Raw genomic sequence first — 26,753 nt, 5'->3', positions numbered from 1 at the left:
TGTGGCTCAAGGCGGTAGATCCCTAGTGCCTGGAGCTGAAGAGCTCAGGGACAGAGCCCAGGCCCAGAGTCCAAGCCCCACGACGGACAAAAAGAAAAAAGTGAAGGGACCCATGGCTTCCACCATAAATCGAATCTCCCCCAAGACAAGTCTGTGATCAGTAAGTTCTTTATTGGGAGAGAGATCCAGTCTCCTCGGCCTGTGCCAGCACCCCTAGGTCATAAGAATTTCAATGTCCAGCTCCAGCCGGCTGGCCTTGACCTCGTAGTGGCCCTGGATGAGACCTCGGGTCTGGCGAGTGTACCATCGCCAGTGAGACTGGATGATGCAGGCCGCCTGGCGAGCCTGGAGAAACCACCTGCGGGCCTGCCACATCCGCACTTGAGCCTGCATCTTCACCACCGCCCATTCCTGGCAAGAGTAGAGTTTTAATGCAAGGCGTCGTCTTTGCTCCAACATCTTGGCCTGCAGGGATCTCCACCAGCACTGGATTACCCAGGCCCTGAGGGCCGCGTGCAGTAGAGTCCGGCGAACCATGATACCTCGCCACCATGACTGAATCTTTATGGCTGTCTTCTCTAACTGAGGAGGAGGAGGAGGAGGAGGAGGAGGAGAACAGGAGAGGATACTTAGCGAGGATTCTGTTATTCTGGTCCCCACCTGCACAGAGCCCTACCCCTTTGTTTCTGGGCCCATTTAACAATCTACGTGTGTGTCTGTGTGTGTGCACGCGCGTGTGTCGTGCTCACACCAGCACAGACCTTTTTTTTTTTTGTCAGTTGTGAGACTTGAACTCTGGGGCCTGGGCGTCGTCCCTTGAGCTCAAGGTGGCTCAAGGCTACCGTCCTACCCCTGGAGTCACAGTGCTGCTTCCGGTTTTCTGCTGCTTCATTGGAGATAAGAGTCTCAGACTTTAGCGCCTAGGCTGGCTTTGAACCAAGATCCTCAGACCTCAGCCTTCTGAGCATCCAGGATGGCACCTCACTTCACTCGACTTCTTTGTACTCTACTACCTGAGCCACAGCTCCACTTCTGGCTTTTTGGTGATTAACTAAAGATCAAGCGTTTCCCAGACTTTCCAGCTTTGGTCGGCTTTGAACCATGATCCTCCAGATCCCCACGTCCTGAGTTGCTAGGATGACAGACGTGAGCCCCAGAACTGGGGCCTCCATGTATTTCCTGAGTCCACTCACCTTTAAATACTGTTCGTCATCTGTCGGGTGGGTCTCTCCTGCAATGGCTGTACTCACAATTTTCGTGGCCATGGCTCTGGTCTTTGGAGTCTGCTCATTTATCAGGTAAGCCAGCTTAGTCTTCACCCCCGCCCTCAACTGTTAGTCACACACCCCATCTTTGGACTCCGCCCACTGGCACATAAGCTCCGCCTTAGCAGGGCCTGTCTGTCTTCTATTTGTCCTCTTGCTGTCTCTCTTTAGGGAGTAACAGTCTGTGATCACCAGATCACCTCCTGTTCATTTCTCCAACCCAAGGGTCATCTGAAGCCTTGCTCTTTGGGCCTTGAAGTCAGCGCCTGGGCGCTGTCCCTGAGTTTTTATGCCCAAGGCTTAGCGTTCCACCACCTGAGCCACAGCTCCACTTTTTATTTTATTTTTTTTTTTTGGTGGTTCCCTGGAGAGAAGTCTTACGGACTTTTCTTGCCCTGTCTGACTTTGAACTTCAGTCTTCATATCTCAGCCTTCTGAGAAGCTAGAATTACAGATGTGAAATCACTGGCACCCTGCCCCCATATATATTTATATCATTTAATTTGTTAATCCTGTCAGTTGCATTTTTTTTCATTATCACAGACATTGTCATCTTCATCTCTTAGAAGTTCAATATGGGTCCTTTTTATATATCTTCCATGCCTCTATATTTATCTTTTTGACCATATGGATCTCAGTTACAGTAACTGCTCAGTGTCCTTGTCTTCAGAGTCTTGATATTTGGGTCAGTTTTGATTGACTGCTTTCCACCCACTCTACACATGAGGGATGCATTTAGCATCTTCCTGTCGTTTTGTACGCCTGGGAATTTTTGAATTGAATGATAGAATTTTACTTTGTCGGATGCTAGATCTTTTGATGTTCCTGTAAATTTTTCTGTCTCATTTCCATCTCCAGCCCACCTAAGACAACCACAGCTGAGTTTCTTGAAAACAATTGGACCATCTGAGCACTGGTGGCTCACGCCTGTCATCCTAGCCTCTCAGGAGGCTGAGATCTCAGGATCGCGGTTCAAAGCCAGCCTGGGCAAGAAAGTCCACAAGATTCTTACCTCTAAGGAACCATTCCAAAATTGGAAGTGGCACTGTGGCTCCAGGGGTAGGGTGGTAGCCTTGAGCTGAAGAGCTCAGGGACAATGTCCAGGCCCAGAGTTCCAGCCCCATGATTGGAAAAAAAAAAAGTTGAGCCAAATCCAGATTATAATCTTCCCTTTTATATTTCCTTCATAGCTAGGACGACAGGAATGAATGTACCATCACATCTAGTTATTGGTTGAGGATGGGGCCTTTCTACTTTATTTTTTGGCCTGGAATTATAGGAGTGAGCCACTGCACCCAGTCTTTTTTCCCTTTGCTATTTGGCAGAGTCTCACTGTATTGTCTAGGCTGGCTTTGAACTCCATATCTTCCCATCCTCCAAATAGCTAGAATTATAGGCACATGCAATCATGCCAGGCTGGGAAGAATTCTGTAGGGAAAAAAAACCCACAGAACTGCTAAAGCATAGGGGCTGTGCATTTTCAGTTTTGATGGATATTGCCAAACTGCTATCCAAGAACTTTTTGCCGATTTACATTCTATTATCATATAGTATTACTTCCCAGCACAAATGACCTGCAACCAGTACTGTTCCTTTATTCTTTTATGGGTAAGTTCAGGCACCTTTGCATATGTTCAGAATATTTTTCCCTGTTTCTTCTTTCTTTCTTTCTATTTATTTTTTCTTGTTGGTAATGGGGCTTGAACTCGGTGCCTGGGCACTGTTCCTGAATGTTTATGCTCTACCATTTGAGCTCCAGATTCACTGCCAGCTGGCTTTTTGATGGTTGGTGGAGATGAGCCTCATGGCGTCTCCCAGGGCTGATTTTGAACTGTGAGCCTCCGATCTCAGCCTCCTGAGAAGCTAGGATGACAGGCGTGGGCCACGAGGTCTTGGTCATCTTCACGTTTTTCATCGGTGCATTCTTTTTTAAACAGTGAAGGGATTCTATTCCTTACATTTTAAGTCTTCAGCTATGGGAATTTTTATGAGTGAACCACATTCCTTTTAGCAACAAGATTACATAAAGGACCCCAAAAATGGTTCGAAACAGCTGTTTTCTGAAAGCCTTTTCCTACGCTACCTGCACTTGGCTGACGGCGGGCTCCCTCTAGTGGAGAGAAAAAGCTCAGCTGCCAAGTTTCTTCTGGTTGCTTGTGCCTTCTGTCTGGTAAACAGTTTAGGCCAGGGATTCTATGGGGGATATCAGCTGGAAAGCAATCTTTATGCGTATAGAACTGTCTTTGGGGTTGGCTTTAACGAATGCCTACCACAGTACATTCATTCCATGCACTGGGGTTTAAGGCTCCTGCTCTAGCCACGCAGCCACTTCTGGTCTTTAGCTGGTTAATTGGAGATGGATCTCATGGACTCTTCCTGCCTGGATTGGCTTCAAGTCACGATCCTCAGATCTCAGTCTCCTAGTTAAGTGTGTGCCCAACTGCAGTTCTGTTTTGCATATCGTGCTTCGGTGCCAACCTCTGCCAAGTACTGTGGGGCTTGATCCAGGCCATGTTGATGCTGTCTCTTCCAGGCTGTTAGCTTTCTCCAAGAGCAATAAGGAACCCTCTCCAACTAGAAGCTGGGTTCCACATTGAAAGCCGAGTGAGAAGAATGCCACCCCCCCCCACCCCGGGGAGGACTCTGGCTCTTTCCCCAGAAAGATCTGGACCGGGGTGTGTGTGTGTGTGTGCGTGTGTGTGTGTGTGTCAAAAATTCAAGTTGTCCCTGCACATCACCTTTATAATATCAACAAAAAAGAACCAATAAGTTGGGGGCTGTGGGCTCACGCTGTCATCCTGTCATTCTAACTACTCCAGAAGCTGAGATCTGAGGATCGCAGTTCAAAGCCCACCTGGGTAGACAAATCTGTGAGACTGTTATCTCCAGTGAACTACCAGAAAACCAGAAGCGGAGCTGTGGCTCAAAGTGGTAGAGCCCTAGCCTTGAGCTGAAGAGCTCAGGGACAGCCTGCAGGCCCTGAGTTCAAGTCTTATGATGGACAAACAACGGGGTCGGGGGAGGAAGGTAAGGACCTCTTTCAGCCCTTTACCCTGGAGACTGTAGAGCTGGAGCTTCTGTTCCTGCATCTCCATTCAGAGGAGAACCCAAGGGAATCTGGCTGTCACCAAAGGCAGCTAGGAAGGCCCAAGGATTCCAGAGCCTCAGAGAACCTCCATTGAGCCATAGACACAACAGGCAAACTGCCCAATGGGTGGGGGGGGAGAGGAGGAAAAGGAGGAGGAGGAGGAGGAGGAGGAGGAGGAGGAGGCAGTCCTAGCTAGGCCTCTTTGGAAAGGCCAGAGCAGAGCTGGGGGGACAAGAGCTGTAGCTGTATTTCCCTCCCCTGGGGCTGAGTGACAGGGCTCCCTCTCTCTCCTGTTGGCTTGGGGGAGGGGGGCACTGCTACAGACTCCCGGCCCCCCCCCACCCGCTGGGCCTACCTCAGTGGCACTGACAGGTCTCTGTCTAGCTGGCTCTCCTGTCTGTCGCCCCTGCTCCTTCTCCTCCTCCTGTTTCTCCTCTTTCTTCTCTCTTCCCAAAGCAGACAGTGAAGCCTCCTCTGCCACCATTGTGAAAGCTCTCCCTGCTGGCTAACACACCTAGCTTTTGGAAGAGAATTTTGCTGGGGATTCTTCCAGCTCTATGGATGGAAGCTGTTACCCAGGTGCTGAAAAACTCTGGGCTCTGAGAGCACTGGGTGGCTCTCCAGGGCGCCATTCTTTCTGCTCTATAAATGCTCCAAATATGCATGGGGAATGAATTTAGACTCTAAAGGGGGCAGGGCCATGGGTACATCTGCCAGTGTGGAGTTGGGGTTTGGGTAGGGGGGGTGCGGGGGAGGCAGGCTGTGCTTGACAAAGCCACCTCCCAGGTAGATGGCACCTGTCATTGGAGTCACACAGCAGGTGGCAGGAAGAGACAGGAAGTCACCACCCACTCCTTCACACCCCCCTAGCATCTGTCCCTTGACAATCATCAAGGCCTGTGGCCTGACACCTGAAAAGTCTCAGCCCCTCTGTCGCTGGCACTCCCAGAGTGCTCTTTGGGTTTGGGGGTGATTTAACTGGGAACAAGCTATAACCAGTTCCACTAGAACTAGGGACAGTGGCCAGGGCCCTGAGTTCAAGCCCCCGGTGCAGGAAAAAGCAAATGTTCTTTTATCACCATCTTGACCCCTGCAGCTTCGTACCTGGTGATATCCAGGTCCTGGCTGAGGCTAATTTCCTAGGGAAGAGTCAGGGGTATACCCTAATGAATGTAACATGTGCTCAGTGTGGGATTCAGTTCTGTGTGTGAATAAGTAAGGAGTAGAAAGCCAGCAACTAACATAATAAATCGATAAGACCCCAAACTTTGTGGAAGAGGAACACTTTAATATTAGGATGAAGTGGGAAAAAAGTGAGGTAAGGGACTTTTATTATTTATTTTTCCAGTCCTGAGGCTTGAACTCAGGGCCTGGGCACTGTCCTTAAGCTTCTTTTGCTCAAGGCTTGCACTCTACCACGTGAGCCACAGCACCACTTCCAGCTTTTTTCTATGTATGTGGTACTGAGGAATCGAACCCGGGGCTTCCTGCATGCTAGGCAAGCACTCTACCACTAGGCCATATTCCCAGCCCTCACCTCACTTTTTTTTTTTTCTTTTTGGTGCCAGTCCTGGAGGCTTTCTGCCAAGGTGCTCTTCCTTCATCAGGGTAATAGGGTTGGGGTTTTTTTTGTTTGTTTCTTTGTACCGCTACAAGGGCTTGATTTTTTTTCAGGGTCTGAGCCTATGTTTTCTTTTTTTTTGCTCAAAGCACACTTTATCACTTGAGCCACAGGTCCAGTTCTGCCTGGTTTCTTGGAGGCTAAAGTCTCACAGGACTTTAGCCCAGGCTGGCTTTGAACCTCAATCCTCAGATCTCAGCCTCCTGAAGAGCTAGGAGGACAGGCATGGAACCCCAAACCCCCTCCTGGCACCCAGTTTTATCTAATTAACCTTTAAGCTCAGAACAGATCACTTGGTCCCTGAGTCATAACCAGCCTTGTGACATCACAGCCGTGGGCCCTCTCACCACCAGTGCCACCCCTGACAGAGAACAAGGAGCAAGACCTAGAGGCCAATGCCCCCCCAAGCCTCTAACCTCCCACCATGGGCAATATTTATCTTGTAAGGCTCTCTACACCCTTGGGGATGGCATGCTTTCCTGTGTCAATGGAAGCTTGGGAGATTCAGGCTCAGGACAGAGAACTAGGGTGGTAGGGATTTTACCCAGAAGTCAATCCTCACCTTTTCTTTCTTTTTTTCCTGCCAGACATGGGGCTTGAACTCAGGGCCTGGGTGCCGTCCCTTGACCTCTTTTCCTCAAGGCTAGTGCTCTACCACTTTGAGTCACAGCACCACTTTCTGTTTTCTGGAGGGTCATTGGACATGAGTCTCACAGACTGCCCTGACCAGGCTGGCTTCGAACTTGGAGCCTTAGATCTCAGCCTCCCGAATAGCTAGGATTGTAGGTGTGAGCCACCAGCACCCAATTCTTTTTGTGTGTGTGTCTTTTCTTTCTTTGGTACTGGGGAATCAAACCCAGAATGTTGCACTTGCTCAGGCAAGCGCTTTGCTACTGAGCTACCTCCCAGTTCTCATTTCTGATATGTCCCTCCTTGCCCCATTATGCTTGCAGAAGCCTCGTCGGAAAGAACAGACAAGGATAATAAAGATAGTAAAGGTAAGTGAGAAAACAGAGACCCTGTCTCTATGGCAATCGAGCAATCATCTTTGATCCCAAAACATTTAGCTTAGCATTATACTTTTTTTTTTCCCCCAGAACTCCAGGCCTGCTCGTTGTTCCTGAGCTTTTGTGCTCTACCACAATGAGCCACAGCTCCACTTCTGGTTTTCTGGTGGTTCACTGGACATGAGTCTCAAGGACTTTCCTACCTGAACTGGTTTTGAGCCACAATCCTCAGATCTCAGCCTCCTGAGTAGCTGGGATGGGGGAATTGAACAGATAAGACTGAGCTTGATTATCTGCTATGATGAGTCCAAAAGCCTAATTTACCAAAAGATAGACCTGAGAGACAGAAGAGAATCAGAAAGTTGGGTAGGCCTGGCACAGTGGCTCACGCCTGTCATCTTAGCTACTCAGGAAGGCTCAGATTAGAGGATCGCAGTTCAAAGCCACCCCAAGCAGGAAAATCCATGAGACTCTTCAATGAGCCACAAGAAAAGTGGCAGTGGCTCAAAAGTGGTAGAGCTCTATCTTTGAACAGAAAAAGCTCAGGGATCACACGCAAACGCCTGAGTTCAAGCCTCAGGATAGACCCTCCCTAAAAAAAAGTCTTATAGGGGCCGGGAGTTTGGCCTAGTGGTTAAAGTGCTTGCCTAGCATGCATGAAGACCCAGGTTCGATTCCTCGGTACCACATACATAGAAAAAAGCCGGAAGTGGTGCTGAGGCTCAAGTGGTAGAGCTCTAGCCTTGAGAAAGTCCAAGGACAGTGCTCAGGCCCTGAGCTCAAGCCCAGGACTGGCAAAAAAAAAAAAAAAAAAAAAAAAAAAAAGAGTCTTATAGACCTTATTGTCTTGGTTGGCTTCAAACTACAATCCTCAATTCTCAGCCTCCTGAGATCTGAGCTGGGATTACAGGTATGTGCTCCAGGCATGTCCCTCACCTGTGTGTATGATGACCAGTCTGCTGGCTGTCCTCTGCTTTCTCTTGGTCAGATCCCTCCTGAAAGAATCTCTCCTGAAAAGATCATGGCAGCTAGGAAGATTCAGGCCTGGTGGCGTGGTGTTTTGGTCCGTCGGGTGTTATTGGTTGCGGCTCTCAGAGCCTGGATGATCCAGTCGTGGTGGAGAACAGTCTTACACAGGCGAGCGTGCAGTTGCCGGCAGGCTCTGCTTCAAATGTATGCCGTCCAGGAGACAGCAGCCGTGAAACTGCAGGCCTGCGTGCGCATGTGGCTGTGTCGCCAGTATTTCTGCCAACTGTGTAGGGCCCTGTATGTGTTCCAGAATGCCAATGGCAGGCTCTTCCTCCAGAAGGACGACTCTTGGCCTGCTCAACACAATGAGGAAGCCAGACAGCCCGAGTTTCACATTGAAATCGTATGTGTGTAAAAGAAATAAGGCCTGCCACAAACATTGGCCCCCGGGGGACTCAATAAAAATGAGTTGTGTGAGCTTCCATGATTGTCTCAGAGATTTCAGGCCTGGGCTGGGGGGAAGAGGCTGGAAAGGTGGCTTGGCGGTAGCGTGCTTGCCTAGCTTGCATGAAGCCCTGAGTTCGATTCCTCAGTACCACAGACACAGCAAAAGCCAGAAGTGGTGCTATGGCTCAGGTGGGTAGAGTGGTAGCCTTGAGAAAATAGGTCAAAGGACAGAGCCCACCCAGGCTCTGAGTTCAAGCCCCAGAACCAGCGTGTGCACACGCATGCGCACACACACACCCCTACACACACCCCTAATCTATGTCATAATGAGATTATGAATTCATAGTTTTCCCTTCACTTATACTAATACCATGCCAGGCTTTGGGAAGCAAAGCAGTAATGAACCATCTAGAAACAGGTCATGAGAACGCACTTCTGCATAGGAGATATGGCTGAATGTAACAGGTGGGCAGGGTGATAGGGAGCTGGGTAACACCCGGGATTTTACCACAGGTCTGGGGGTAGGGAGGCAGAAATGCAAAAGCAGTACATGCCAATGTACAGAACCAGACAGAGTACTGACCATCTTCTGTATGCATTTTCTGTTTAATTCGAATGACCGACCACTTTAGCTTTAATTATACTCTGTGGTAAAAAAAGTAGTTCCAGAAAAGAAGCCCATACAAAAGATGAAGAAAGAAAAGGTGAGTGGAATTCTAGTCTCCTGCATCCCTTTCTTATCCTGTGCTCTCCAGAGCTGGTTTTGTTTGTAGCATAACTAAAAGATTGAACTGGGCGCTGGTGACTCACGCCTGTCATCCTAGCTACTCAGGCGGCTGAGATCTGAGGATCATGGTTCAAAGCCAGCCAGGGCAGACAAATCTGCACGTTATCTCCAGTTGACCAGTAAAATGGCAGAATGGAAGTGTGAGGTTCCCATGGGAAAAGAGGTGAGCCTTGAGCACAAAAGCTAAGGGAGAGAGTGCCTTAGCCCTGAATCCAACCCTTATTTATCAACACAAGGGGAAAAAAATTAGTATTCTCTTGGGGACGGGAGGAGGCTTCAATCAACATACCAATTCATGTGGGGGGGGGGAGAGAGAGAAAGGGGGGTCCTGGGGCTTGAACTCAGGACCTAAGAGCTAGGATTGATCAGCTAGGATTGATGGCTGTCATCCCTTCTAGCATTCTCTCTCCCCCTCCATCTCTCCCAACCCCCCCCCCCACAGCGCTCCCTTCCCCCACATCCACGTTCAGCTGGGGCCACGGAAATTTCTCTGTTGCAGAGAAATGGCAGACAGGAAAGAAATGCAGCCATCCAGATCCAGGCCTGGTGGCGCGGCACGCTGGTTCGCAGAGCCCTGCTGCACGCGGCGCTGCAGGCTTGGGTCATTCAGTGCTGGTGGCGGCTGACCCTCCTGAGGCTGCTGGAGAAGAAGAGGCGGGAGGTGCTGGTTCACTACGCCAATCAGGAGCGGGCGGTGGTCAAACTCCAGTCTCTGGTGCGCATGTGGCGCATTCACTGGCGCTACTGTCAGGTGCTCAACGCCATTTACATCATCCAAGGACACTGGGAATGCCACAACTGCCAGACCTGCTCTTTCCTCCGGGCCCACTGCGTCATCACCACCACGCACCTGCAGTTTCACATTGAGATCATCAACAACTGAGGTCCGTCAGTCCAGGGGTGACCTGGTCTTCTGGGTTTCGGGGTGTGTGTGTGTGTGTGTGTGTGCGTGTGTACTAGGGCTTGAACTCAGGGCCTGGGCTCCATCTCTCAGCTTCTTTTCCTCCAGGCCAGTGCTCTTCCACTTGAGTCATCCATAACACCATTTCCGGCTTCACTCAGGAGGCTGAGATCTGCAGATCGCAAGTTCAAAGCCAGCCTGGGTAGAAAAAAAATCCATAAGATTCTTATGTTTCATTACCCATCAGAAAAGCTAGAAGTCAAGGTTAGGACTCAAGTGGAGGGTGGAAAAAAACGTAAGGCATAGTGCTCAGAGCCTACCTTCGAGCCCCAGGATCAGTACTAAATAGAAAACATGGGCTGGGAGTGTGGCCTAGTGATAGAGTGCTTGCCTTGCATGCAGGAAGCCCTGGGTTCGATTCCTTTGTGCCACATACCCAGAAAAAGCTGGAAGTGGTGCTGTGGCTCAAGAGGGCACAGAGAAGCTCAGGGAACAGAGCCCAGGCCCTGAGTTCAAGCTCCAGGGTATTGGTCATAATAATAATAACTGAAAATGCTGTACCTATTTGTTTTAAAGTCGGGGCACTGGTGGCTCATGGCTAGAATTCTAGCTACCAAGAGAGAAAGAGCAGTCGAGAGACAGTTAGGTAGCAGACCTGATTACTCTTTTATTGGAAGGGCTATGCATTGCTGTACTCTACAAGCCTGGGCACCCAGGGAGATTTGCAATTGAATACTCAAGCGATTTTCTTTGATCTCATAGTTGCCATGAATGAAGCCCCGGCTGTGGCAATTATGCCAACGCCAATAAACCTGGATGATCCGCACGGCGTTGAGCAAACGGCAGTACCGCTGGCGAATCCGCCACATCCGAACCCAGGCCTGAAGCCTCACCGCCGCCCATTCTTTCCATGTGTACAGCTCCAGCTCCGTCCTCCGTCTCTTCTCCATCATCTTCGCCAGTATCAACCTCCACCAGGACTGGATAATCCAGGCCCGAAGGGCTGCGTGCAGCAGCGTCCGTCGTACCAGCGTGCCCCGCCACCAGGCCTGGAGGAACACAGCTGCAGAATGTTCTGTCATGATGGTTTTCTTTTGGGGGGGTTCAGCTTACAAAAAAAAGGGGGGGGGAATATATTGGATGAGGACACAGAAAACTCAGGGTGGCTTCTACCAGGATTCATTTTTTTTCCCCCGGTTGTAGGACTTGAACTCTGGGCCTAGCCACTGTCCCTGAGCTCTTTAGCTTAAGGCTACTGCCCTCCCCCTTGAGCCACAAAAGTCCGTCACCTCCAAATAACTACCAAAATGTGGATGTGGAGCTGTGGTTAAAGTGGTAGAGTGCCAGTCTTGAGGAAAAAAAATAAAAATAAAAAAAAAAGGACAGCACACAGGCTCTGAGTTCAAGCCCCAGTAACTGGCACAAAAACCTAACAGAGGGATGAGAATGCGGCCTCCTGGTAGAGTGCTCACCCAGCACACATGAAGCCCTGGGTTCGATTCCTTAGTACCACACACACAGAAAAAGCCGGAAGTGGCACTGTGGCTCAAGTGGTAGAGTGGGGGGGGAGGGTAATGGGTACCAAGACATGTGAAAGGGTATCAATGTATGTGAATTAATGCACCTTCTATCTGGCAAATATGTAACCCTTTTACTAATTACAATAAAAAAAAAAAGACACTCGGACAGTGCCAAGGCCCAGCAAAAAAGAAAAAAAGGAAATGAAAACCCACAGGGAAGGATGAGTACTCAGCTGTGGGGTAACATGAGACACCTTTCTGGCCTTCTCTAGGGTGGGGGCTCCCCACTCAGATTTTTATGGGGGGCAGGGTTCACCATGGGACTTGAACCCAGGACCTGGGCACTGTCCCTGAGCTCTTCAGCTCAAGGCTTTGAGCCACAGCACCAATTCCAGTTTTGGGCTGGTTCCTTGAAGATAAGTCTCAAGGACTTTCCTGCCCCAGCTAGCTTTGAACCACAATCCTCAGATCCCAACCCCCCTGGCGCAAGCCAATGACACCGGGCTTCTCAATTTTCTAAAGTACTGGACACTGTGGATTTGGGTTAGGTAGCCAAGCCCTTCGTAGATTAATTACCCATCATTACAGCCTAGATGTTCACATCACCCTTCGGTCTGCGCTCTTCCTGCTCCACTCTCACAGGAAGAGTGGGCAGAGGAGATGGTGGTGACGTCATAAGAGCACTTGTGATGACTTAGGATGGCGTCATAAGAACCCTTATGCTGGCTTCCAACAGCGAAGGCTGGTGACTTCTTTAAGCCACACCTCTTAATTCTGGCTTTTGGGTAGTTACGGGAGTGTGGCCTACAGATTCCTGTTCCAGGCTGGCTTTGAGCCTTGAGCCTCAGATCTCAGCCTTCTGAGTAGCTAGGATGACAGCGTGAGGCTCGGGTGCCTGACTGCCGGGATTGAAGGTATGCTCACACTTCTCTGACACGATGTTAAAATGATCCTCTTAATTTGTCTGATTATTCTCATTTGTCTAACTTATTCTTCCTCTTCGAGTTCTTCTATTTAAATGCTAATAGATTTTATTTCCTATTCTGAGGGGCTTTGAACAAATCAGTATCACTTATGCTCCAATGGGCCAAAAAAAAATGTAACCAAATTTCTTTTTTTCTACCCATTACATCCAGCAGCTTTCTATGTTGATGTCATCTGAGATAGGATGCATGTTTTATGAAAACATTCCTATTTTTATAGGAAAAAAATCTTTTTGACAATAAATTTCAGTCGAATCTGTAGTCACTAGTGTTACTCTCTTGGATTTTTTTTTTTGAAACCTGTTTCTTTCCCATTTTTTTTTTTTTTTGCCAGTCCTGGGCTTGAGCTCAGGGCCTGAGCACTGTCCTTGGACTTTCTCAAAGCTAGAGCTCTACCACTTGAACCTCAGCACCACTTCTGGCTTTTTTCTATGTATGTGGTACCGAGGAATCGAACCCGGGTCTTCATGCATGCTAGGCAAGCACTTTAACCACTAGGCCAAACTCCCGGCCCTCTTTCCCATTCTTGTACAGCAATTTAAGATTTTTTGTATTTTTATTTGTGCTGGTGGTAGATCTTGAACTCAGGACCTGACCTGGGTGCTGTCCCTTAGATTTTTTTAAATTTTTATTATTTTTATTTTTATTTTGTTTGTCATGGGGCTTTAACTCTGGGTCTGGATACTATCCCTGAGCTCTTCAGCTCAAAACTAGTGCTCCATCATTTTGAGCCACAGTGCCACTTCCTATTTTGGAGATGAGTCTTCGGGACTTTCCTGTTCAGGCTGGCTTTGAACCATGATCCTTGGAACTCAGCTTCTTGAGTAGGTAGGATTAGAGATGTGAGAATGATTGGGTGCTCATTTTTGTTCCTAAACTCTCCACAATCCTGACCCGTAGATTACAGGATAGGGAGAGGGGGGCGGTTCTCGGAGTGGGGCAGCCCTATCTTGGCAGGGGTATCATATGATGCCAGGCTCTGTCATTCCTGCCCAAGGCCTGTCATAGCTTGCATGGCATCTCTGAAAGTCAAACAAGATAATTTATACAGAAAGCTTTGCATTGGTGGCTCTTACCTGTAATCCTCACTAGCTTAGGGGGCTGAGATCTGAGGATCGAAGTTCAAAGTCAGCCTGAGTAAAAAAACAACTGATTCTCCCATTAACCAGCAAAAAGTCAGAAGTAGAGGTATGGCTCAAGTGGTAGATTGCCAACCTTAAGGGAGAAAACCCAAAGGGAAAAAACCCAAAGGAAAATTCTAAATCCTGTGTCCAATCCTTAGTGCCGGCTAAATAAATAAATAAATAAAATGAAGAAAAAATAAGCTGGGCGTGATGGCAGCTCATGCCTGTAAATCTCAGCTATTCAAGAAGCTGGGATCTGAGGACCATGGTTCAAAGCCAGCCTGGGCAGGAAAGTCCTAGAGATTACTTCCAAGGAACCACTAGAAAACTAGTGGCTCCATGGCTCAAAGTGGCTAGAATGATATAGCCTTGAGCAGAAGAGCTCAGAGACAAGTATCCAGGCCCTGAGTTCAAGCTACATGACCACCACCAACAACAACAACAAAAAAAAGAGGAGCAAAGGAGAAAGATTTAGCCCCCCAAGTAAGGCAAGGAGACAGAATCACAGCCTTACCGATTCTTCAGTACTAGCTCTAGTACTAAGTCTTTCCTATGGCCTTGCCCTCCTGAAACTTGTCAAAGAAAAGTGTGCAGAAGACCCCATTCTTTACTGCTTTATGGGGAGCGGAATACACTCAGACACGACACAAGGCCCCGAACCCAGCAAGATCTCTAGCTCCAGTTGCAGCTGGTTGGATGAGATCTGATAGTGACCCTTGATGACGCCCTGGGAGGCACAGGTATGGCACCGCCAGTAGGCCTGGATGATTCGGGTGGCCTGGAGCAACTGACAGTAGTGCCGGCGGACATTCCACATGCGGACCCAGGACTGTAGCTTGACCACTGCCCACTCCTCCCGGGAGAACGTCCTCAGGATTGCCTGTCGCCTCTTCTCCGTAAGTTTCAGCAGTATCATCCGCCACCAGCTCTGGATAATCCAGGCCCTGAGGGCTGCATGTAGTAGCGTCCGACGGACCAGCGCTCCTCGCCACCAAGCCTGGATCTTTACCACTGGGGTATTTTCTTTCTGCTTGTCTGGTTCCTTGCAAGGAGGGGGAAAAGACTTTCAAGCCAGTGCTACGCAGGAGGCTGAGATCTGAGGATCACGGGGTTTTTTTCCATATATTTTTATTGTAATTAATAGAAGGTGCACTACTTCAGAAACACTGATACCTTTCTCATGTCTTGGTCCCCATTTCCCTCCCCCAGAGGATCACGTTTTGAAGCCAAGCCAGGGATGGAAAGTCCATGAGACTTACTTCCAATGAGTTAACAGGAAGTTGGAAATGAAGCTGTGACTCAAGTGGTAAAGTTCAGGGGCAGTGCCCAGGCTCTTGAGTTCAAGTCCCCAGGACTGATAGACACACACACACGCACAAGTTTATAGTTGGTGTTTTCTCAGGACCATTTAAAATATACCAGGCACAAACTCCATGGCCCCAAGCTATGGTTCCTCTTACCTTCCGCTGCTTCCCTGAGTCTTCAGGTATGGAAGGTAGACCAGTTGACTCCTCCTTCTGAGGTGGCTCTCCAACATCTTCCTCTTCAGTGGATTCGCTAGCATCTTCAAGCTGGTATCTCCCCTACAGTCAGTAGTTAGGAAGAGAGAGGGGCCATTGTCTATCACATTCCCCAGCTCTCAAGTCTTCCCAATGTCCTCAAATGTGAAAAGATCCCCCTTCTCAGTCTCCAGAAAGCTGCAGTCTGCCTCTCCCTCACTCACCATTGGTCACACGCGGAATGGGTGTAGATGGTTCAAATCCCCTGGGGTCTCCTTTCCTTCAGTCATGGCATGGGGCAGAGAATAGAGCGAGGAGCCCCATGACATCATAAGAACCACTATGACATAACACCAAGACAGCCCCCACCAAGGGAAACAAAAATAACTATCACCCATTCTTTTCCACCACAAACAAACAAGGCCTGAAAGCCATGGCACCAGAACTATCAGCCCAGGGACATAAAGATAGCCCACTGGTGGGGTAGCAGTCACTGGTGACAGCATCTAGTGGAGAAACAACTATCCGTCAATAGGGAATTGATTTAGTGATTTTTTTCTGTGTCTTTATACATTAGAATATTAGTTACATAAAAGATTACATAAATTCCTGGGTACGGTGGCTCATGCCTGTCATCTTAGCTACTCAGGAGGCTGAGATCTGAGGATTGCAGTTCAAAGCCAGCCCAGGCATTAAAAAGTCTGTGAGAAAAAAAAAAAAGAGAAGTGGCCTGGTAGCTCAAGGGGTAGGGAGGTAGCCTTGAGCTGAAGAGCTCAGGAACAGTGCCCAAGCCCAGAGTTCAAGCTCCATGACCTACAAAAAAAAAAAATTATATAATTTTTTTGAACTCAGGGCCTGAGCACTATCCTTGAGCTTTTTTCTCAGGGCTAGCGCTCTACCACTTGAGCCATAACACCACTTCCAGCTTTTTTCTATGAAGTACCAAGGAATCAAATCTGGGACCACTAGGCCAAGCCACTCCCAGCCCATAAATTACTTTTAAAGATAATAGTTAATCTATATACGGATGAGGAAGTCTAAGATGCTTTTTTTTTTCTTCCTAGCATTACTGGTGTTTGAACTCAAGGTCTCATGATTGATCCTCTAAAATTGAACCAGATTACTTCCCTAGAGATTTCTAAAGACCCTTCTCCCACTCCTTGGAGACAGGTTCTGTCTTTTCCCAGTGTCCAATGTCCCCACGGGGGGTAGAGGTGACCAGGGAGTGAGTGGGTTGTGTAGAGATGGCGTACAGCCCCAAGAACTGGACAGCAACCAGTTGGACAGGCCTTGAGAAAGGCAAGGGAGGGGGGCTGGAAATGCATGAGAAACAGGACAGAACTGATTGGTGGGTCAGACAGGAAGAGGAGGGACAAAGAAACAGCCTTTGGAGAAGAGCTGGCCATAGATTATGCCCTCTCTGTCCCAACTGTCACTGTCCATACATTATCACCTCCTGTCCAGAGATGGTGACGAAGGTCCCAGGGCCCTTGGCATGCTCTAGCGAAGCCCTGGTGGTTCAAAGCCAGCCTGGGCAGTAAAGTCCACTGAGATTCCTGTGTCCAACCTACCACAAAATAAATGCAAGTGAAACAGCTGTTCCCCTTTTTTTTTTTTTTATTGGTTGAGGGGGGGGCATCAGTCCTGGGGTTTGAACTCAAGGCCTGTTCACTGACCCCGAGCTGCTTTTACTCAAGGCTAGCACTCTACCACTTGAGCCACAGCACTACTTCTGGCTTTTTCTGTGTATGTGGTACTAAGGAATCGAACCCAGAGCTTCATGCGTGCAAAGCAAGCACTCTACCACTAAGCCGCATTCTTAGCCCCACAGCTGTTCCTTAGAGGAGGTGTCCTCTCCCTCCTTGTCCCAGTACATACGCACGTGCACGTAAGACCATGAGTACATGCTTACGTGTGTACACACGAACATACCATGGTGGCAAAATGGATAAATGTGGATCTTCCCTTATCTTCACATAAAAACAAATATGCTGACTAAGGAACACGTGGATTAAGTGTAAGGAGGTTGATCCTGGCATTGATTCTATGTGCAAACGTTAAAAAGGCTGGTGCCAAGCAGAGTGTGTCCACACCACTCTGAAGCGCAAATGTTGAACCCAATAGGCTAAGGAGGAAAGCACTTCTGGCTTTTTCTGTGTATGTGGTACCGGAGGAATTGAACCCGGGGCTTCGCGCATGCTAGGCGAGCACTCTACCACCAGGCCACCTTCCCCGCCCAGGAAAGCATTTCTTTGGCACATTTTCTGATCAGGGTCCTTGGCTTTGACCTAGGATGCATGCTGGCTGTTATTCAGCAGTAGAATTCTGACCTTGCCCTCATGCAGTGAACCAACCACACCCCCAGCTTGGGGGGTGAGGGGTTAGGGAGCGGCCCAGTTCCATCCTTGTCCCTCCAAGTACCAGCTCGGACACATCAACGGTCGTGGCTTCTTGGCTGGGGGTGGGGAGCAGGACTGGAAGCCGGGTCACCCCACATTCTCTTTTGGAGAAGACTAAAGGCCACTGGCACCTCAAGGTACCTGCTATACCTCTCCCTTCCAGAAGCTTCAAGACACAGGCCTCAGAACGGGAGGATTTTAATACAAACAGTGGGACTTAGATAAGGAGGTGCGGGGTGTCAGGAGCCGGCGGCTGGAGGCACAGGGGTCCCCCGGCGGAGCGGGATAATGCACACTGAGTTCCGGGCTTCTTTGATTCGCCACCATCGGCCGAGCCTGCAGGGGGTGAAAGGGAGGCTGAGATCTGAGGATCCTGGTTTGAAGCCAGCCCGGGTAGGAGACGTTTGTGACTCTTAGCTCCAGGAAGTGGAGCTATGTGGCTCAAGCAGTAGAATGTTAGCCTTGAGCAAAAGGAAGCTGAGGGACAGGGGCCAGGCCCTGAGTTCAAGCCCCAGGGGTCCCCACTTAAAACCCACACCCAATCTCTTCCTGTTTCCACAGGCTGTCCAGCTTTGCCCTGTGGAAAGGGGGGCGGGATTCACAAACCTGTGCTCCTGGCCGACTCCTGCCACTAAAAAGTCCCCAGTGCTAGAAAACTTGAGGCTATTGACAAAGCCAACCTGTGGGGGGGGGGGGGGGGGAGAAAGGGGACATGGTGAGATACCCCAACATTCCAACCAGTGTCCAGAGAGGTGCCATCACGCCCAGCTCACCAGAGGGATGTCGCACACAACGTCAAGTCGTCGGAAGCCTTCCCCACACCGCCAAAGCCGGACCCGGGAATCATGGGAGCCTGCAGGGAGGGGGGGGCGAACAGGAAGTCAGTGAGCCAGATCCCCTCAAAACAGCCTCCTCACCCCCCCCCCCCGCCGCCAGTGCTAACCCACCTGTGGCCACGAGGTCTGTGTTGAGTAGCGCAGCCACTGAAGACACCCAGAAGGGCTGCTCGAGGCCGGGCTCCCCCTGCAGCCCGTGAGCCTCCCGCTGCAGGGCGAGGGGCCGTTTCTTGGAGAGACTCCACAGGGCCACAGAGCTGGGGGTTGGGGAATGGAGGGCGATCAGTGAGGAGAGGGGCCAGGGAGAGGATAGAAAGGGAGGCATGCAGTGGGAAGGATCAAGCTGCTTTCGAGGCTGCCACGAAATGTGGACGTGGCCACATGGGGAAATGACATGAGACGTCCAAAAGCCGTTTTTTTGATTTTGCTTTTTTTCTGTGAGTCCTGGGGCTTGAACTCAGGGCCTGAGCGCTGTCCCTGGGCGAGCTCTTTTGCTCAAAACCAGTGCTCTACCACTTGAGCCACGGCACTGCTTCTGGCTTTTTCTGAGCAGTTTACTGCAGATAGTGTCATGGACTTTACTGTCCCAGGCTGGCTTTGAACCAGTGACCCTCAGATCTCAGCCTCCTGAGTAGCTAGGATGACAGGCGTGAGCCACCCAGCGCCCTGCCCAACAGCCAGCTCTTACCCATCGTCAGAGCCCGACACCATATGCTCTTCATTTATCAGATGGACGCAGTCAATGGAGCCCCTGGGGAGACAGGCTGTGAGCGGCATGCCTCCCCCTCAGGACCCCCCACCCCGGATCTCGCGTGGCAGGCCACCTTACTGGTGGCCGTAAAAGACAAGCTGTGACTCCTCAGGGATCTTCCACACTCGCACAGTTCCGTCTCGGCCCCCGGCGGTCACGCAACACTCCCGGCTCAAGGCATCCAGCGCGGCCACAGAATCCTGGTGCCCGAAGCTGAAGAGGGGGGAGGACAGAGGTGACGCTGCCAAGACCCAGACCCGCCCATTCACGCACCCTGTGCCCCAGAGCCCGGCACGCACAGCGTCTCCACGTAGGAGTTCTCTGCCACATTCCACACCTTCACGGAGCGATCGTGGGACGTGCTGTAGAGCTGGTGGGTGCCCCGGCGGAAGGCCAGCCCCTGGGGGAGTGGGGAGACGGGTGAGAGGGGCCCAGGCAACGGGCCCTGATGGCTCCCGCCTGTCATCCTAGCTAATGAGGAGGCTGAGATCTGAGGATCAGGGTTCAAAGCCAGCCTGGGGTAGGGAAGTCCGTGAGACTCCTTATCTCCAATGAACCACCAAAGTGGTAGAGCGCTAGCCTTGAGCTGAAGAGCGCAGGGACTATGGGCTGGCAATGTGGCTTAGTGGTAGAGTGCTTGTCTAGCGTGCCTGAAGCCCTGGGTTCAATTCCTTGGTCGTCGGAAGTAGCTCTGTGGCTTAACTAGCAGAGTGGTAGGTGGCCTTGAGCAAAAGAAGCTCAAGGGACAGTGCCCAGAGTTCAAGCCCCGTAACCACCACTACCACCACCAACAAGAACCCTCACTACCCCAGAGACTGGAGACCCGGGCCTCCAAGCCAGGCCCGGCTCCTCACCGACACAGCGTCCCGGTGCCCCGTGAAAGTATACAGGTGGCGACAGCTTTGGGCCTCCCAAATGAGGATGAGTTTGCTTCGGTCTCCAGAAGCCTGTGGATTTGAGGACAAAATTGCCACAGGGTTACAAACCACACCCCCCAGGCCTCCAACACCCCCCCCCGGACCCCCCAGGTCCAACGCCACCTTACCAGGTACTTGCCATCTGAAGAGATAGCCATACACAGGACATGGCTGCTGTGGCCGGGAGGCTGGTCTTCCACACCCTTCTTGGCTCGAGGAATCACGTGCAGCTTCCGTCCGCTCTCCACGCTCCCTGTCACCCAGAGAGAAGGGGGATGGGAGTGAGAGAGAAAGAGAGATGCTGCTTCTGGGAAAGTGGGAAAGACTGCTTGGAAAAGCCCCAGTTGTCATCAAGGGCTAAGTGTGGAAAAATGAATCATGACACTGGGCTGGGAATGTGGCCTAGTGGTAGAGTCCTTGCCTCGCATGCATGAAGCCCTGGGTTCGATTCCTCAGCACCACATACACAGAAAACGCCAGAAGTGATGCTGTGGTTCAACTGGTAGAGGGGCAGTGCCCGGTCTGGTTTAGGAAAATCAGTGGGGGTTGAATTTGGAGCCGAGGTGCTTTTGCTCAAGGCCAGTGCTCTGCCACTTAAGCCACAGCACCACTTGCAAGTTTTCTGGTGGTTCACTGGAGATGAGTCTCATGGGGACTCTTCTGCCTGGGCTGGCTTTGAACCGCAACCCTCAAGTCTCAGCCTCCTGAGTTGCTAGGATGACAGGCGTGGGCCACCGTGGCTCTTTTGATAGAAATCACAGTCTCCTCTCCCCAGACCGCCCCCCCTCCAGATGTGGCCCTCCACCCAGCAGCTGCACCCGACACAAGCTCACACTCACACTTAACGATGGTGCAGTCTTTGGCAGCAGAGAAGATGGCCGAGTCATCGGGCGTGATGACCAAACACGTAATGGAGAGCTGGTGGCCTCGTAATACTCGAATGGCAGCAGGGTCTGGGGTCTGGATCTGAACAGGGAAAGGGAGGGGGTGGGGGAAAGGCATGAAAGCATCCCTCCCAACACCATCCCCTGCTACCCACGCTAGCCAAAAGGAAAAAAGGGGCAAGGCCTAGGATATGACCCTTCACACTGCTAGGATGGGCGGCTCAGAGCCTTTCAGCCTAGCTATTCAGGAGGCTGAGATCTGAGGACCTTCAATTAACCACCAAAAAGCCAGATATAAAGGCGTGGCTCAAGTGGTAGAGTACCACCAGCCTTGAGTGAAAAAGCTAAAGGCTGGTACAAGGGCCCCGAGTTCAAGTCCCAGCCCCAGCTCCAAAGCAAGCACACCACACAACAGTGACCTTTAACTCAACCATATCTGCTCATGTGTTTACTGTGGGCCAGAGTAAAGACCCCCCCCCACAGACTGTGCCCCTCACTGGGCCATATGCCCACCCACACATGAAATGCTTTTTCCACTTACCTCCTGTGCCACACACTTCTGCAGTCTTCCCCTCTGTTCAAGCTGCATGGAGAGAGGAGAGGTGAGGTCCAGGGAGCAGAACTAGCCGCCCTCCAACCATCCCAACACACCCTCCCCTCCCTTCACACTCACCACATCCTCCTTCAGGCGGCCTGCCACCTGGTCCTCCTCAAACTCCCGGGCCTCAGCCTTCTCCTCCTCTGCAGGACACACCAGTCGATGTAACCCAAGACTGAAGGCCTCGCGTACCCTTCCCATCCATCTTCACCCATTCTACCCCTGGCTGGGACCCAAATGCATGGCTGTGGCATGCAGGAAGTTCAGGCCCCTGTGGCAAAGGGCATGGATTCTTTTGAATGGGGCTTGAACTCAGGATCAAGGCGCTGTCCCTAAGCTTTTTTCTTTTCTTTTTCTTTTGAGTCCTGGAGCTTCATTTTGGACCTTGGAACTCACTGTTCTTTCACTCAAGGCTAGCACTCTGACCACTTTCGAGCCACACTACCACTTCCCGCTCCCTGGAGGGTCACTGGAAATCAACAGTGTCACAGCCGGGCGTGGTGGCTCACGCCCATTATCCCAGCTACTCAGGAGACTGAGATCTGAGGATCAAGGTTCAAAGCCAGCCTGGGCACGAAAGTCCATAAGACTCTTGTCTCCAATGAATACCAAAAAAAAAAAAAAAAAAAAAAAAAAATGGTGCTGTGGCTTCAAGTGCTAAAGCTCAGGAACAGCACCCAAGCCCTGAGGTCAGGCCCCACAACTGATCAGAAAAATAAATAAATTTAACCCCAGTTCTGGCTGGAAGCCATTATCATATTCCAGGATACCTGCCATGAACAGCTAGTACCTGTAGCCCTGGTAAGCCATTGGGAGAACCAGTGTGGGTCCCCTGTCAGGTGGCCAGGGACCTGCAGCAAGCAGGACTCTAGCAGCCTTAACTAGTCTTCCCAAAACTCACCTTGTTGCCTGAGCTGCTCAAGGTAAAGCTTGGCCAACCGCAGCTTCTTTTCCTGCGGGGTCTCTTCCAGCTCCTCCTCCTCTTCCTCCACCTCTGTCCTCTTTGGAGCCAGGCTGTAGGCAGGGAGGGAGGAAGGGAGTTTAAGGGGTCACTGGGACTACAGGTGTGAGTTACCGGAGCCCTGCCACACCGTTTTCTCTTCATGTGCCTGTTCCTCTCTGCTCCCTGTAGTGACGCCAGTGCCTGGCCGGTGAAAGAGCTGCTAGTTTGGAAGCCGATGTGGGAAAACATTACATCCATCCAGGTCTCCAGGCCATCCAGCACAAGAGCCGCTGTCTCAACAACTCAGGAACTGCTGACATGGTGGTGGTGGTGGCTGCTAAGGATGATCCCAGCCAAAGGGGGAGCTTCGGCAGGAAGATCACGAATGGAAAGCCAGCTTCAGCTACAGAATAAAGGTACTGGGAGTGTGGCTTAGTGGTAGAGGGCTTGCCTAGTGGTGCACGAAGCCCCGGGTTCGAGTCCTCAGTATCACATACACACAGAAAGCCAGAAGTGGTGCTGTGGCTCCAGTGATAAGAGTGCTTGCCTTGAGCAAAAGAAGCTCAGTCCCAGGATTGGATTATATATATATAAAAAAAAAGAACAGCAAAAACAATTAAAAAACACCAACCCTCCAGCACGTATTACGTTTGTCTCTCCGTGCTCGTCAGTTCTGCCTTGTGTTTATCCCCGCGTCCCGAGCCACGGAGTACCCATGGGATCCGCGGGTCCCGGGCCTCGGTTTCCCCTCCTTGCGGCTCACCTCTCAGTCTCAGAGTCGCTGGAGATCTCTTCGTTCATCTTGCTGCCACGGCCCCGCTTGGCTTTGCCCGGCTCTCCCGCCGCAGGGTCGCCCTGGGAAATGACAAGGGTGCCTTGCTTTGGCCATGCCCGGAACCGACCACGAGCCCCGGGATCGGAGGCTGCGGCGGGGCCGGGCGGGAGGCCCCGGGGATCGGAGGCTGCGGCGGGGCCAGCCGGGAGGCCCCGGGATCGGAGGCTGCGGCGGGACCAGCCGGGAGGCCCCGGGATCGGAGGCTGCGGCGGGGCCAGCCGGGAGGCCCCGGGCGGCGGGAGGCCCCGGGCGGCGGCCCAGACCAGGGCCGGGCGGCCCAGACCAGGGCCGGGCGGCCCAGACCAGGGCCGGGCGGCCCAGGCTCCACGTCAACCCCGGAAGCCGCCAGATGCTCACCTTTCTCCGCCGTTTGCCGGGCCCTACGCCGGCCCCGGCCCCGGAGCCCGACCTTCCCCGCTTCCGAGCTGCAGCTGCGGCAGACATGACGCCCGAGCCCACTGCGCGCCGCCGCGAAGGCGAGACGCCTCACTCACATGGCACCTAACCTTCCGGCCGCATGGCAAGACCCCCGCGCCCTGATTGGCTCCCACCGTTCACCAAATCCCGCCTCTCTCATTTCCATAAGCGATTCTGACACGCCCCCGAGCGCTCATAGGGCAGGCGCTGGAGGCCACGCCCATCAGGGTTCTTATAGGCTCACTTGGCCGTAGCCTCGTCCCGAGCGCTTCCGGCTGCAGGCTGAGGCGCATGCGCGTTTGGCGTCTGCCTGACTTGGGCCCCGGCTGGGAGTGTGGAACGCTTCTCGGTGCTTGCGCCCTGTGGCCGCTGGGAGGCGGCAGAGAAGCGGGTTTCCCGAGCTTCCAAGGTGGGGGGGGAACAGGATGCACCAGCCTAGCTGTAGGGAAAGGGGGAGGGCGGGGATCCAGGCGGCCTAGGGGGAGCGAGGCAGAGCAGAACCCCTACCTAAGGCCAAGGTCACTGGGTAGAGCACGGACAAGCAGCGTGCGCGCGGCCCTGGGCTCGGCCCTGTCCACTTCATGTCCCTTCCGTCCGTGGGCCAGGCCACCAACTTGGGCCTGCAGGCCTTGGTCTCTGACTCATCCCACGAGTGGCCACATAGCCAGCATTGTACACCCTCCTCAGCACTCTGCAGCTCTTCCCTTCCTCGTCTTCCTCCTCCTCCTCCTTGAGCCTCAAAGGTTGGGCAGGAAGTTACTAAGAGGGTTTCAGGTCGTCTGAGAGGTGCACACGAGCTGTTCCTGATACCAGGCTGCTGTGGCAGCCATCTCCTCTTCCCCAGGGATCCTGCTCTCTCTCCGGTGAGTTTTCCCGTGAGGTTGTCCTCAGCCCTCTGCAAGTAAATCTTAAAGTAGGTTAGGAAAAAGACCATCTGACCCAGAAGTGCTGGCCCCACCATGGCTGGCTTGACAGCCCAGCATCCATGCCAAGTCCCTGAGCTTGCTGACAAAGGAGGGAGTGACTGGAACAGGAGGGCAGGGGTGGATAGGGGTGAACAGTGGATGGGGTGATTCTCCATTCACTTCTCCTCCCACTCCTCCCCTGACTTCCTGCTACTCCCCCCACCCCTGCAACTTTCCCCCAAGAGCTCCCCTGTTACCATCTTATCCTTGTCAGCACAGGCAGACATCCCCTCTTACCTCTTCCTGCCTCACCTCATTTCTTCTGTCCAGATACACGTTGACTATATTGCACCTTGAACCAAACCAACATCAAATGCAACAATAATAAGTTCCATATCATCCAGTTGTTGGGAAAGGATGCTGGAGTGAGTGGGGGTCGAGTGATATGTGCCCTGCTCCTTCTCCACCGCCTTCCTGCCAAGCACATGGGTCCCCAATAGACCCCAGCTTCTGAGGTCCTCTCTCCACCTCCGGCTACTCAGCGCCTCGAAATCCAGCAATCCAGGGAGCTAGCAAATGTTAATGGTGAAGCTAGGTACTGGTAGTTCACGCCGGTAATCTCAGCTACTCAGATGGCAGAGATCTTGAGAATCGTGATTTGAAACCAGCCAGGAGAGGAAGGTTTGTGGGACTCTTATCTCCCACGAATCGCCCATCTCTCCATCCTCCATCCTGAAGGCTGTAATTTTCAGGGAGGAGTAGTCATTCCAAGCTCTCTCACTGTGCCTGCCTGGAAGATGCAAAAAAATGATTTTGAGAAGAAATTTCGGCGTAAGACCAAGAACAATTGGGCAGAGTGAGTCCATTTTGTCCCACCCTGGCAAATTGCAAGCAGACCAAGAGTCCAAGAAGCTGTAGTAAAGGTAAATTTGGACCCCCACCCACCCCCAGCTTAGAGTGGGGACCCATGGGAAAGCCCAGGGCCAGTGGGTTTCTGCCATGGTTCAAACCTGTAGCCTCCGGTACCAGCCTCCTCCTTCTCTGGCTTCAGCCTGAGCAGCAGCCTCTGTCTAAATGACCTTGCCCAGTGACCTTGCCCAGCTGTTCCCTCCTCTGGTGGACATAGGCCCAGAGAAGAGCCTGATCATGTCCAAGCCCTGCTCCCGGGACCCCAGCATCTAGAAACTCATCAACATCTTTAGCAAGGATATGTTCAAGAATGCCATGGCCCAGATGAATCTGTGAGAAGCTAGTGCAAGCTGGACTCTGGTGGCCCACGCCTGTCATCCTAGCTACTTCAGGAAGCTAAGATCTAACGATCAAGGGTCAAAGCCCGCTAGTTCAAATGGCAGCACCCCTCCCCCGACCCCTCACACACCAGGAAAATGGGGTCCCAGATCTAATGCCCTATTTCTTCACCCCCCTAGATGTGAAAAAGATGCCCTGGGAAACTAAGCAAGCAACAGATGATTGCAAAGGGCTTTGAGGCCTGAGAGGCCCTGGAAATGGCTTTGAAATCTCCACCTGACAGCAACCGAGACCTGGACAAACTGTCTTCCCAGGCCAAGATGGGAAGCCTGGAAAACCTCTTTCTCTTAGTCCAGACATTGCCGGGTGAATCAAGCACCCCTGTGTGTGGATATTATTATCCACATATTGAGAAGCTGTCAGAAGGGCTTGGATCTGTAATCCTAAAGTCATGTCAAAATCCAGTGTCTCACGCTTGTCATCCCAGCTACTTAGCAGGCTGAGATCTGAGGATCACAGTTCAAAGCCAGCCCAGGCACAAAAGTCCATGAAATTCTCACCTCCAATAAACCACCAGAAAAAACAGAAGTGGCGGCTGTGGCTCAATTGCTGGAGTGGTAGCTTCGAGCTGAATTGCTGAGGGACAGGGCTCAGGTCCAGCGTTCAAGCCCCACAACCAACAAAAAAAAGGGGGTGTGTGACAAAAAAACTCGGGGGGCCTCAGTAACCAAATAACCAACAGATTAGAATATGAACAGGGTGTGTGCAGGTCACAGTCAAGCAGAAATTGCACTGGGGGTAGATGAACT

General features: G+C 51.6%; 5 protein-coding genes, 1 long non-coding RNA gene and 1 pseudogene across 9 annotated transcripts; 3 read left to right on the top strand and 4 right to left on the bottom strand.

Moving 5' to 3' along the window:
- Positions 1 to 154: 154 nt before the first annotated feature.
- Positions 155 to 8,628, bottom strand: Iqcf6 (IQ motif containing F6). 3 transcript variants are annotated; one of them, XM_090323741.1, is made up of 2 exons: positions 7,918 to 8,628; positions 155 to 582 (listed from the first exon to the last, which is right to left on the bottom strand). In XM_090323741.1, the coding sequence occupies exon 2, from the start codon at positions 535 to 537 to the stop codon at positions 214 to 216; it is 324 nt and encodes a 107-aa protein (XP_090179867.1). In that variant the 5' UTR covers positions 538 to 582; positions 7,918 to 8,628; the 3' UTR covers positions 155 to 213. The 3 variants fall into 3 exon arrangements, with proteins under 3 accessions (XP_090179867.1, XP_090179865.1, XP_090179866.1); XM_090323739.1 differs by lacking the exon at positions 7,918 to 8,628 and adding an exon at positions 1,194 to 1,321; XM_090323740.1 differs by lacking the exon at positions 7,918 to 8,628 and adding an exon at positions 1,194 to 1,278 and having other exon boundaries at positions 155 to 578.
- On the top strand, positions 6,318 to 8,432 carry Iqcf3 (IQ motif containing F3). The gene is made up of 3 exons (XM_090323738.1): positions 6,318 to 6,416; positions 6,928 to 6,972; positions 7,970 to 8,432. The coding sequence occupies exons 1-3, from the start codon at positions 6,399 to 6,401 to the stop codon at positions 8,363 to 8,365; spliced, it is 459 nt and encodes a 152-aa protein (XP_090179864.1). The 5' UTR covers positions 6,318 to 6,398; the 3' UTR covers positions 8,366 to 8,432.
- Positions 8,629 to 8,775: 147 nt separating the features above from the next.
- On the top strand, positions 8,776 to 11,166 carry Iqcf2 (IQ motif containing F2). Of its 2 annotated transcripts, none has more exons than XM_090323605.1 (4): positions 8,776 to 8,862; positions 9,030 to 9,101; positions 9,684 to 10,068; positions 10,848 to 11,166. In XM_090323605.1, the coding sequence occupies exons 2-3, from the start codon at positions 9,087 to 9,089 to the stop codon at positions 10,065 to 10,067; spliced, it is 399 nt and encodes a 132-aa protein (XP_090179731.1). In that variant the 5' UTR covers positions 8,776 to 8,862; positions 9,030 to 9,086; the 3' UTR covers position 10,068; positions 10,848 to 11,166. The 2 variants fall into 2 exon arrangements, with proteins under 2 accessions (XP_090179731.1, XP_090179730.1); XM_090323604.1 differs by having other exon boundaries at positions 9,627 to 10,068.
- Positions 10,733 to 12,270, bottom strand: LOC150043123 (IQ domain-containing protein F5-like). Its single transcript, XM_090323603.1, has 2 exons — positions 12,182 to 12,270; positions 10,733 to 11,193 (listed from the first exon to the last, which is right to left on the bottom strand). The coding sequence occupies exons 1-2, from the start codon at positions 12,186 to 12,188 to the stop codon at positions 10,745 to 10,747; spliced, it is 456 nt and encodes a 151-aa protein (XP_090179729.1). The 5' UTR covers positions 12,189 to 12,270; the 3' UTR covers positions 10,733 to 10,744.
- A 2,040-nt stretch (positions 12,271 to 14,310) lies between these two features.
- On the bottom strand, positions 14,311 to 17,117 carry LOC150043122 (IQ domain-containing protein F5 pseudogene; annotated as a pseudogene).
- Positions 17,118 to 17,792: 675 nt separating this feature from the next.
- Rrp9 (ribosomal RNA processing 9, U3 small nucleolar RNA binding protein) lies at positions 17,793 to 23,880 on the bottom strand. The gene is made up of 15 exons (XM_090323264.1): positions 23,732 to 23,880; positions 23,303 to 23,394; positions 22,498 to 22,610; positions 21,672 to 21,739; positions 21,540 to 21,581; positions 20,954 to 21,080; positions 20,243 to 20,367; positions 20,052 to 20,144; positions 19,497 to 19,597; positions 19,276 to 19,410; positions 19,135 to 19,197; positions 18,558 to 18,703; positions 18,384 to 18,463; positions 18,217 to 18,290; positions 17,793 to 17,946 (listed from the first exon to the last, which is right to left on the bottom strand). Exons 1-15 carry the CDS (start codon positions 23,816 to 23,818, stop codon positions 17,850 to 17,852), a joined length of 1,443 nt encoding a protein of 480 aa, XP_090179390.1. The 5' UTR covers positions 23,819 to 23,880; the 3' UTR covers positions 17,793 to 17,849.
- Positions 23,881 to 24,276: 396 nt separating this feature from the next.
- On the top strand, positions 24,277 to 26,625 carry LOC150043120 (uncharacterized). The gene is made up of 3 exons (XR_016533461.1): positions 24,277 to 24,654; positions 25,027 to 25,619; positions 26,124 to 26,625. It is a non-coding gene; the product is annotated as an uncharacterized LOC150043120 (long non-coding RNA).
- Positions 26,626 to 26,753: the final 128 nt, after the last annotated feature.

The sequence above is a fragment of the Megascapheus bottae genome, chromosome 32, assembly GCF_031878675.1.
Source record: "Megascapheus bottae isolate mThoBot1 chromosome 32, mThoBot2.hap1, whole genome shotgun sequence".
Taxonomy (NCBI): domain Eukaryota; kingdom Metazoa; phylum Chordata; class Mammalia; order Rodentia; family Geomyidae; genus Megascapheus; species Megascapheus bottae.
This window is presented reverse-complemented; position numbering and strand designations above follow the sequence as displayed.